This window comes from Egretta garzetta, unplaced genomic scaffold, assembly GCF_000687185.1.
Source record: "Egretta garzetta isolate BGI_Z169 unplaced genomic scaffold, ASM68718v1 scaffold27, whole genome shotgun sequence".
Taxonomy (NCBI): Eukaryota; Metazoa; Chordata; class Aves; order Pelecaniformes; family Ardeidae; genus Egretta; species Egretta garzetta.
In genome coordinates, this window is record NW_009260400.1 from 1,912,746 (window position 1) to 1,923,321 (window position 10,576).

The following is a 10,576-nucleotide window of genomic DNA, read 5'->3' on the forward strand; positions in this document are numbered from 1 at the left end:
TTTACATCTCACTTCCAAACCCGTAACCGCTTTTCTAAATCAAGACAGTATTTCAAATAACCTACATTTTGGAGACCCTGACATTAGCTGTGCAACCACGAAATCCAAAATGAGTAAATTGTTTTTTCCCCACTGCTTTTTAAAACAACGCAAGGTCCTTGGCCCTCAACAAGCATAATGCCTCCTAGGTTTTCTTTTTCTTTAATGCTATAAAACCATTTAATCCAGCCAGCTGTGTTTGTGTAAATGCAGAGGAAAATTTACACGTCTCAACAAGTTAATCACAGTTCAAGGGGAATCTCTGATGTGGAGGTTAGCAAGGCAGTAACTGAGGCTGTGATTGCCAGGAGACAATGCTGCAGGAAGGTGGGCAGATTTTGGATGGAGGTTCAGGCCTGACTCAGGAAGGTACTGCCATAGCATCTCAGCCTAAACAAGTGGAGAGATGTCAAGGGCACTGATCACCTACGCAGTTACAAGATGGTTTGATAGTTGTTCCTGGGGCTGACACCACCTTAATCCTTAGCCTTGGCCTCAGTGTTTCCTCTGGCAGCTAAAAACCATCTAAATCCCCATGATATTGAGGACAGAAACATGCTGCAGTACCACCACGCTGTTGGACCAAGGCTTAATGGTCCTTCACAGTCAGAGCAGGAGTCAGTCTCTCCTCAGCTGGCAGGGTCCTGCCAGGGCATTCTCCATACCACCCAGTGCCATGGGGCACCACAAACTGGGGAGCACCACCCCCTCCTCTCCTCCACTCGAAATACAGGGCCTCCTTCAGACCCTAAGCACGTAGCAGCTCTCTACTACTTGGCATCACATGCATTTAAAACTATGGCAATACCTGAGCACCCATGGCAAGATCCTCCCACGATCAGCTCCAAGGACCACACTTATATGCCCCAAGCAGTCTTTCCCTCCAACTTCTCCAGAACAAGAAATACCATCCTCATAACTCAGTCCATAAACAGCTTGCTCAGCGTTTGCAGCTTCTGGCATCACTTGGCAGCTCCATTTGCAGTAGGACTGGTCTCCTTGTCTCCTGGCTTCACAGCAAGTCGCTCATCTGCAGGCCCAGCAGGGCACTTTCAAACACCAACATCTGGTTCTGCCATTTGAAGCAAGGGAGAGAAAGATCAGAAAACACAACAATTGTAAGCGGGACACAGGGAAGGGACAAACCCAGCCCATGGCATGTGTTTCAACTGAGCCCATAGGAGCACCAGGCACAACACAGCAGCTGCAAAGCACCCCAGGGTGTTCAGAAGCAGTGCTGTGAAAGGAGTAGCTTGTTTTATTTATCGCTTGTGAAGCACTGAAGGGGGCAGAGCCGGTCTCCTCACTGCTGCCAGACCAGCTAGTGCAGCTCCTCACAGCATGCAGGGCTGCCCTGAGAGGTGCTGGGCAGCCTGCATGCTCCAGCTCTGCTGTGCAATCAAGTCACAAACTGAAGCAGGCACCAAAAAAAAACCCCAAAAAGCTGAATGTGACTTTACCTGCTCTGGGCTGTTGCCTTCAGGGCCCCAATACAACCACAATTGCTGAGTTTGAACTCAAGCAAAATCCCAAAGCAGTTGCTGGTTTGCTTAAGAAGGGACTACTAGATTACCTTTTGCTCAGTCAAATATTTGACTGCATTTGTATCCAAAAGTCTTTTGCCAAAAAGACTGGGAGTTTTTGTTAAAGAGCAGCCACAGAGAGGCCAGGGCTTTCTGATTCTTTAACAGGGCACTTACTGCATCCCTAAAAAGAGACCCTGCTCTCTGCCATGGAGACTCCACAGCTTTTATGTGATTGAGGTCTTCACGCTGACTCTCAGCACATCACATTTTGGCAGAGGGGCAGATTTTCATAGAGATTGTCCAAGCTGAACTGTTAAACAAGCTCCTCAGGTTCTTCCTTTGAACCTCCTTCCATCTGTCACACATCCCAAGAACCACCATGAAATCAAACAGGCAACAACAGAAACAGCCCCAAACATCTCCTGCAGCTTCTCCTTGTGAGAAACCTTCCCACCCATGAAAGACCAGCTTTGCAATAAGCATATGGCCTCAAAAGCAGAGGGGAAAACCCTTAAAAACACAAAGCAGGAGTGGAGCCACTCATGAAATTGGAGGGGTTGATCAGAAAAGATGATAGGTCTGCATAGGGAGCACCAAAGGCCTGAAAGAATGAACCTGGCAAGCCACTCGGATCATTTAAAACAGCTGGGATTTTAGAAGACAAAACAGTAGCCACATTAAATAAAAAAACAAACAAAAATGAGGATAAAAAAATTAAGATAGGCATCTCAGGGGGTCCAGGACAAGCCAGGTTTGCATCTCTGCGACCCTCAGCACAAGCATCTCCGAGATGCAAGGCTCAGAGCTGCAGGACGTACCCATCTGACCCAGCGCTGTCAACCTCACTGCAGAGCTTTGGTTTCCCATTTCTGGATCTGTTATAGGAGTGGCTCAAGAGGGTACAGGTTTGATTTCAGCAGCCTCTCTTTGCCAAAGATGAAAGCAAGGACCCGAGTATCCCATTTGTGACTTCCTCTCACATTGAAAAGTCTTCCCAGGGCACTCTGGCACCTGATCTCATTAAAAGAGAAGAGAGGGAACAGATGGAAACATAAAAAGAAGCTGTCAGCTGCCAACCACTGACCCCATCCTGACTCCACCCCTCTCCCCACTGCAGCAGGAGCACAAGTGACTGCTCTTGCAAGGACAACAAGGTCAGCAAGAGACGAGGAGGATTTCAGGTGGACAATGAACAGCAGGAGCAGATGAAATCTCAGTAAATGAGAACTTTAGTCAGGAAGAAATTCATCTGCAATCAGGAAAGACGACACGAGGACTGGGAATGTCCAGGAACCCTCTTGTCCCTGCAAACAGCGAGGAGCAGTGTGCTGGCTGGAACAGCCACGATGTCCACAGCCTTTCCAGCACGCCTCTGCCTCCAGGCACCAGCAAACCCAGGATCAAAGTCCCAGTACAGAAGCTGGGATCCTAGCAGGGCCTCCTGCAGGAATCTCACGCTCCTGTCTCACAGCCTGTATCAGGTATTCAAGCATTCTAGGAAGCCTCAGCAGACCAGGGTGATGGCCTTGGAACCAAGAGCACAAGGGAAGGTGCGTATATCCACCGCTTCCTCCTTTTACAGTGTTTGCTTCATTTCTGTCCCCAGACCATCCCCCTTGGGCTCCACCACAAAGACAGCCCTGCAACTGTCCCTTACCAAGCAGCACAAGGACTCCCAGGGCAACCAGGCTATTGATTGAACATACATAAAGTTATACACGTTCCTTTTCTGGGTTAAGTAAAGGTGGCCCATCCACCACGGCAAAAAACGGTGGTTGATGTCTTTAGCAGCAAAATTTGAATGACACATCATGAAACCGAGCAGAGAAGAAACCTTCCCCATTTCCTTAACCAACCCCAAACCTTTTCCTCTTTCCTACAGATAGAAAAAAAAAATCCCTCCCATGCCAGAAGCAGCACATAAGATAGATCAAGAATGACACTGAAGGTCAAAAAATTAAATTTGCACAGGTCTAATTACAGCTCTACCAGGCAAAGTGTTTGATCTCACAGGGACTCAACTTTCCTACCCGTGTGGCAAGTCCAGCAATATTTATTTGCGAAAAGGCAAAGTTACAAGGACTAGCAAGCAACTCACATTCACCACGGCGCTGTGAATGCTACGGAGAGGCTTATCTAGCCTCTGTAATGAGCCCCTCTCTGTTGGCTGAGCAGTCCAGTGGTTTTAGCAACATACAGAATAAGCTTTCTTAGTAGAAAGTGGTATCTTTTACCAGCCTAACCTGATGGGAACAAAAAGGATTACTGACAAACCTTATCTTATCCATACGCTTACAGCATACTGGCTAGATCAATGTATCTTTAAAACATGCACCTGCAGCAGTCCTGAAAGGCGGGGGGGGCGGGGAAAAAAAGCATTTGTGGATAGAACTGTGATGCAGATGATACTGCACAGGAAAATTAAGGTGTAAGTTTATCATGCATCAGCTGTTCCCCAGGAACTGCCTACAAGCAGGGTCCTGCCCCACAGAAGATGCAAGGTGTCACGCTCCACATCTGCGGTAGGGTGAGATGCCCAGCACATCTGCAGTCAGGTTACAGCTGCCTGCCTCAGTCACCCACCCAAAAGCCTTGATGAGGGACATGGAAGGGCACTGAGCATTCAGCCTTCAGCATCCTCTACCTCTGAAGAAAAACAGAACAGGGCAAGTAAAACTATGCCCAAGCACCGTGACCTTCTAGAGGCATCCATCAGCTGAACTTCTGAGAAATAAGTATCTACAGTTTAGATATTATTTACAGTTTTTATCTTTAGCACAGCCTCGAGGCAGATGCCTTCTTTTAACTCTTCCCGGCTGCTGCTCCCACCTTTTTGATTAGGAACTGCATGCTAATTTCTGCCAGCCAGGTTCACAATAACTTGCTGGGCTGAATGCAGAAAGCTGGCTTCGGTTTCATTCTCCTATGACTAGCAGACAGAGGTTTCCAAACCTGCTTGGAAACTAGTTCGTTGGGTTTTTTTCCTGGCTGGTCTCACCAGCACTGAAAAATCCTTTTACAAATGATATCTCATTAAAGATACATCTGGGACTAACCAAGCTAGCTCCATCAAACCTTCACAAGGAATAGCTGGGCTGCAAGGAGAGCTAATGCATCTCCTTATGGAGTAGATCTGGGCAATTAGCCCAGCAATGGGACTGGTCAGGAAGCCAGCCTGTGAATAATACTTCCTTCTCCACGAGCAAAAGCAGCAACAGCTTTACAGGCTGACTCTGGAAGGCTCCAGCTGCAAACAGAGGACAGCTCCCTCCTCCACCAGTTTGCAAGCCCTCCCTCCCCAGGCAGAGGCAGCAGATCCAATAGCAAACCTCCCTTCAGACAGGCCATTTGAGTCTAAAACAGCAGCTTCGGTCCCTGGGCTTAGCTTTGCTCCTCTCCACGGCTCAAAAAGCTTTTCTGCATTGTTGGACACACTGGTCCCTCCCTGCCCTGAACTCAAGAGGGGACCCTGGGGAGATCAGACCAGCCCCTCCATGCTTCCAAGCTTGCTGGGCTGCATCCCTGTGCAATTCACAGTCCCTGCACAGAAGGGCTGCCCTTTTTTTAGTCTTGCTGGCAAAGCGAACTGAAAAGCAGTTGGGGAGAAGCATTCACTTGGGAGGACAGGATTTCTCCTTCCCAGCAAGCAGCATTTGCAGGGCAGCAGACAAACTGGCTGACATTTGCAGAGCGCTCTGAAGGCACATAACTCTCTCGAAATGCCCATCATTAGTCCTGCTATTCTCGTCCCACAAAGCTTGTTTGTCTCCCACAAAATCTATGAGAGTGCGCTACTCCTGCACACCTCCTGTCTCCCTGGGAACTAATCCTAGGCTTGTCCTCCTTGACTTAACCGGCCATTTTAGCCCATAGAAAAATTTCAAGGCCTAGAAACACCTGGCATGAAATGAAAACAAAGGTCAGATATCAAGTGCAACCTCTCCTTGGGACATACACCCACAAGAAACCTTCTCTCATTATGGTCCTAATCCAGGTAAGCCTGAAACAGCTGTTCTTGAAGAGAGAAGCAATCCAAGGATCTCCCCAGCACATCCCTCCCAAAGCCCTGCTCAGGACGCTGGCAGGGCAGGGGCTGCTGCCAGGATGGGCTCCCTGCCTTCCCAAATTTCACCCTTGACATTCCCACTTGCCTCAAGTCTATATACAGGTCCATCTGGCAACTTCACTGCAACAGCAGTTGTCTTTCCAGTAAAATAAATTCATCTATGAGAGAAAAGGCAGCTAGCATCTGCTCCCCAGCAGAGCTTGCAGCAGGCAGGAATACTGGCACATTTCTACATGTTTTATAATGCTTTTTTTTCTCTTCCTTTCACTTCTAATAAAGCAGACCACGTGGGTCATCAGCAGGATCAGGCACAGAACCATGGAAAAATTCGGATGTCTCCCCTTGCACAAACCAGACAATTTCAAAGTTAAATCAGATTGTGCAGGGATGTGTCCAGCAGTGTTAAATATCTCCCAGGATGGAGATTCCCCACCTCTCTGGGTCACATGAGCCTTTACCTGCCTTTAAAGTTACCAGACACACACTTTTGTCCTCAACTACAGCACAGGCTCCAAGAGGTTTTGTGTTGTGATCCTGCAGCCCTTGTTCTAGAAGTCAACCTCAGCTCATGCCTTCAAAGCCCTCAGCTCCTTGAAAAGGCAAAAAAGTCTCCTGGTTTTGGGTGGGTTTTGTTTTTAAGCAGCCATCTGTTGAACTGTTGTCCGAGACCAAAATGCCAGCTACTTCACACCAAAGAGGAAAGCCAATGTGCAGCTGAAAGGCATTGAGGTTATCTGCCTTGTGCATACAAGTGCCAGGAGATGTGCAACAGACCGATAATCCCATGGAAATAAAAGCAACCTTTTTTAGCAGCTGCTACCTTTAGCCCTGCAAATATAATATGATACCTACCTCTTCTTCATGGTCTCTTGCAATCCAACAGCCCCAAGGTGGCCAGGCACCAAGGCCACAGCAGAAACACTCGCGTATTCCTCTGTATGCGGTGTGCTGCAGAGAAGCCCCTGGTTACAGACCTGCCAAAAGAAGCTGAGTATTAAGATGGAAGAACCACCAAGGCTCTCAAAATTACGAACAACGTATAGCTGGTGAAAGAACAGTAAGTGCCACTGTTTTAAGGAACTTCTAAGGAACTGCTAGATCTTTAACTAGCAACGGGAGACATGGTATGGGCTGGATTACCCAACATACTCCCATGACAAGCCTTTGCACCTTGTTCGAAAAAGCTGGTTGCAGCCAGCACATGAGTTGAGCAAAGCTTTACCGCTGTCCAGACTGGCAACTCTGTGCTCCTCGGGGTGGGGAGACAGATGACAGTGGTACAAGGGACATCCCTGCAGCCAATGCTATACACAGGGAGTGAGCATGTACACCATACCCTAAGAGCCCAATAGCAACAATAATATTTGAAAGGGTACTTAATTCAGCCCTGTTGCAACTACAAGGTGAATGGGTACCGCTCACCTTTAAATACGGGCGATTGCAACAAACTGGTGCAGACTTGTATCTGCTCCAAGCAGAGAAAGTAACTCTGAAGTGCTGATGTCTGCCCTGGGCACTTTTCAGTAAGAAGGACATGAACACGTGGGCTTCCAGACTTGTGGCAGCAAGAAATGAAGGGTCAGCATGTCAGTGGTTCTCACTGAACCGACTCTTGCAACAAAGTTGGGAGGAAGAGGTTTGTTGTTTTTTTTTTGGTACATTGTGCTACATCTCTTTGTGCTGCTTCTCTTTCCTGGAAAAGCTGAAGGCGATTGTTGGAACAGTAACACAGAAAGGGCACGTACCAGTCTCACAGTTACCTAAGTTACAGGAATGGTAAGTTCTGGTCTCCCAACGCCACCCAGAGCTCCCCACAGTGGTAGGAAGGGATTAATTGTGAAGAACTGTTGTCTGTCCCACATCCTGATCAATCAGCTGAACACAAGCACAGCAAGTCAGAGATGGACATCCAGACAGTTGCTTATACAAACCAAAGGGTTTCAGCCAGACCGTAGTACTGAGAATCCCAAACAACCTGACAGAGCATGCAGTAAATGGACTGATGAAACGGGAAGAAGGAAAAGGGTTTCCGAAGCACCCAAGCCCCACGAGGGAGGAAAAGTCAGAAAGCAGGTACCATTCCTGAGAGTCAGGCCAGCCATAAGTGAACCCATGGGCTCTGAAAAGCAGAGCCATAGCACACACTGAGCATCAAGATTTGCTCAGCTCATATATGCTGGAACACTCAATAAAACAGCAGCTCTTTTTTTTTTCCCCCCCCACTGGATGAATAATCTTTTCTATCAGGATGCAATCAGGAGCCCAGCTCTGATGTGGCTGGGATAGCCTTTCCTCTGATTAGGAACCTAGAAATCTCAGCTCAGCCACTCACAAGTTCCTTGCTTGCAGGGAGATTGCTTGTAACAGCCCAGCAGATTAAACGCAAGCATTCACTGCAAAAATCAAGGCAAAACCACAGCTGCTGCTTGCCTATTCATACAGCTGCAGAGCATTTAGTTGAGGGAACAGAGCAAAGGATCATTCCTTCACTGGTGCCTTAAAATTAAAAGTATGCAACTGCTTTCCATTGCCCATTTCCATCCAAAATTAAAAGACTGAAGGCATTCATTTCTTCCTGGAGTCAGGGCAAAAAAACCCCTGTCACCTCCATGTCTGCACTTCACTACTTGTCCACATGGGACGTACACAACCACTGCAATAACATAGTGCAAAACCAAAAGTCTATCCTAACACTCAATAACCAAGCCTAGGAGGGTACAGTTTGTGAAAGAGCAGGGCCAAAACCCAAAACAAAGACCTGCCCAGGATATGGGGAAGAACTGGGAGCACTGGGTTCCTGAAGCTACCAGCAGCATGGATGCAATCTAGACAAAAAGCTCCACATGTTGCATTCCCAGGGAGTAATTAGTGGTTTAGCTTTCTGTATTTTTAAGGTTGCCCCGTACCTTGCTAGAATACGGCTTGTTAAGAGGGGTCTGTCTCCTACAGCTCTGCAGTAGAGGATGTCTTAATTCACTCAAAACAAAGCTATATCCTAATGACAAAAAACAGACCTGAGCTGAAAGATGGGACCACTATCTGAAATCCAGGATGGAAAAGCAAGACGTCTCAGGTCTCCATCAAAAGGGGCTACTTCCGAAGTGCCTCCTACCTTCTGGTCAGGAAAGCAGGAACTTGCAGGCCAGCAACGTCTTTCAGAAAGTCTGAAAGCTCCACTATGAACAGCAAAGCCCCAGATGTCCTCAGCACAGCGTCGGCTGAATTATTCACAGCCAGGGAATTAGCTAAATGCAGTTTAACTCATCTGCCTGCTTAATCTAGAGCACTTAAATCCCCATATATTGATCCCAGTTGCCAGAGGTATTTTAACTCTTGAGACCCCAAGATGCTAAACACTGGTTAAGCAAGCAATTTTAAATAAACAAATCTAATTTCCTTCAGTGTTTAAGTGACTGTGAATGAACTGCTCACCCATCCTTGCTACCAGCTCTTGCTAGGAGGAGGATTCATCCAGCTCCATCTTGTATGTGACGCCTGCTTAAAATACCGAGCTGAATCAGCAGATCCTATCCTGGAGGAACAGGGTAACCCTGCCCTGAACCTCTGTGTATCACACAGCCTTAATTTGTCTCTGCAAATTAAGGGCCAGAAGCAGGACAGAAACAGAACAATTAATAAGGTGGCATAAACTACTGGATTTTGAGGCCTGATATGCCCCTCCCAAAAGACACATCCAAAAGATACCTGGGCTAAAGGATTGTTCTTTAAAGTAGTAATACAGTAAACCTGGTTTTCTCCTGGATTTGGTCACCAGAGAGCTGCCTATCAGCACCTGGCCAGAAAAGCACACATCCTAATCAAAGGCAACATGTAAAAGCCCAAAGCAACAAAAGCAGAGATTCACTGGCAGCATTTGGCAAGTGACAAAAATACAGAAGCTTTTGGTAGCAATTCCTTGAAGGGAGGAGTCCTCTCAGAGAGGGCAGGTCAGCGCTCCCAGGCTTCCAAAGCCCGGTTTTCTGGGAGCTCCACTCAGCCCATTTCAGAGGAAAAAAAAAAATAAAAAATATTAAGACATTCCCTTAACTCCATCAGGAGACTTCCAGGAATTCTCCCACCTCAGGGAAAAGGAGATGTGAGGAACATTTTTGTTCAGTTGTTCCGAAGCAAACTAAAACCAACCACTGCAGCAGCAAGACAGCTATCACTGAAGAAGAGACCTTCAAAGCCCTGACATAAAGAGCCTTGCCTCTTCCAGCTGCATGGGATTGTTTTATACCACCTTAGGCAAACCCCAGAATAAAATACCTCCTACAAGTTATCAAAGAAACAGCATTAAGGTTGTCCATAAGATTAGGCATCAGCTTCTAAACCCCCCCCCCGTTCTTTGGTACCTTCAGCTAACCTCCAGGATTCAGCCCTAGGTTGGTTTTCTGAAATGGTAATGAAAGCAGCTTCAACAAGATCAGGGTCATAGCCATGTGGGCTGCAGTAACTGAGGAGCTCCAGGGTCCGACCAGGGGATGAGGCAAAGCCTGCGGAAGGCAGCCAGTTGTGAAACAATTTGACAAAGAAGGGAGAGAGAAAACGCAGGGCAGTATACCTTCCAAAGGAGATTAAAAGAACAAAGGCTTCAGGAAACCAAGCCATCACCTAGACATTGTTGTATCTGTACAGATGTTAGTGTGCTTGGAATTGCATAACCCCAAAATCCATTGCACAGGGAGAACAGAAAAGCTCCGGAGATGAGCCCAAAGTACAGCACTTCAAACTCTGTAAAAGCCAGCGGAGCACACCTCCTCCCGGGGGGTGGCCAGCTCTAATTGCCACATTGCTTCCCAGTAATGATAGGGGGAAGAGTCAGGACAGCTGCAAAAAGTAAATGAGACTTCTCAAAGGGGGAAAAAAAAGGAAAGAGAAAACATCCAAGATTTTTACAATGCTATTTGTGACAAGAGGCGTCAAAACATGAAAACTGGTGATG

General features: G+C 47.2%; 1 protein-coding gene across 2 annotated transcripts in view; it reads right to left on the reverse strand.

The window, feature by feature from the left end:
* The window catches only part of LOC118452748 (hydrocephalus-inducing protein homolog), a 137,217-nt gene extending 130,636 nt beyond the window's left edge, over positions 1–6,581 (reverse strand). For both annotated transcript variants that reach the window (XM_035898720.1, XM_035898721.1), the window contains exons 1-2: positions 6,484–6,581; positions 848–1,111 (exon numbers count right to left, since the gene is read on the reverse strand). In XM_035898720.1, coding sequence (XP_035754613.1) covers positions 848–859 — 12 coding nt within the window. In that variant the 5' untranslated portion in view covers positions 860–1,111; positions 6,484–6,581. The remainder of the gene's footprint in view (positions 1–847; positions 1,112–6,483) is intronic.
* Positions 6,582–10,576: the final 3,995 nt, after the last annotated feature.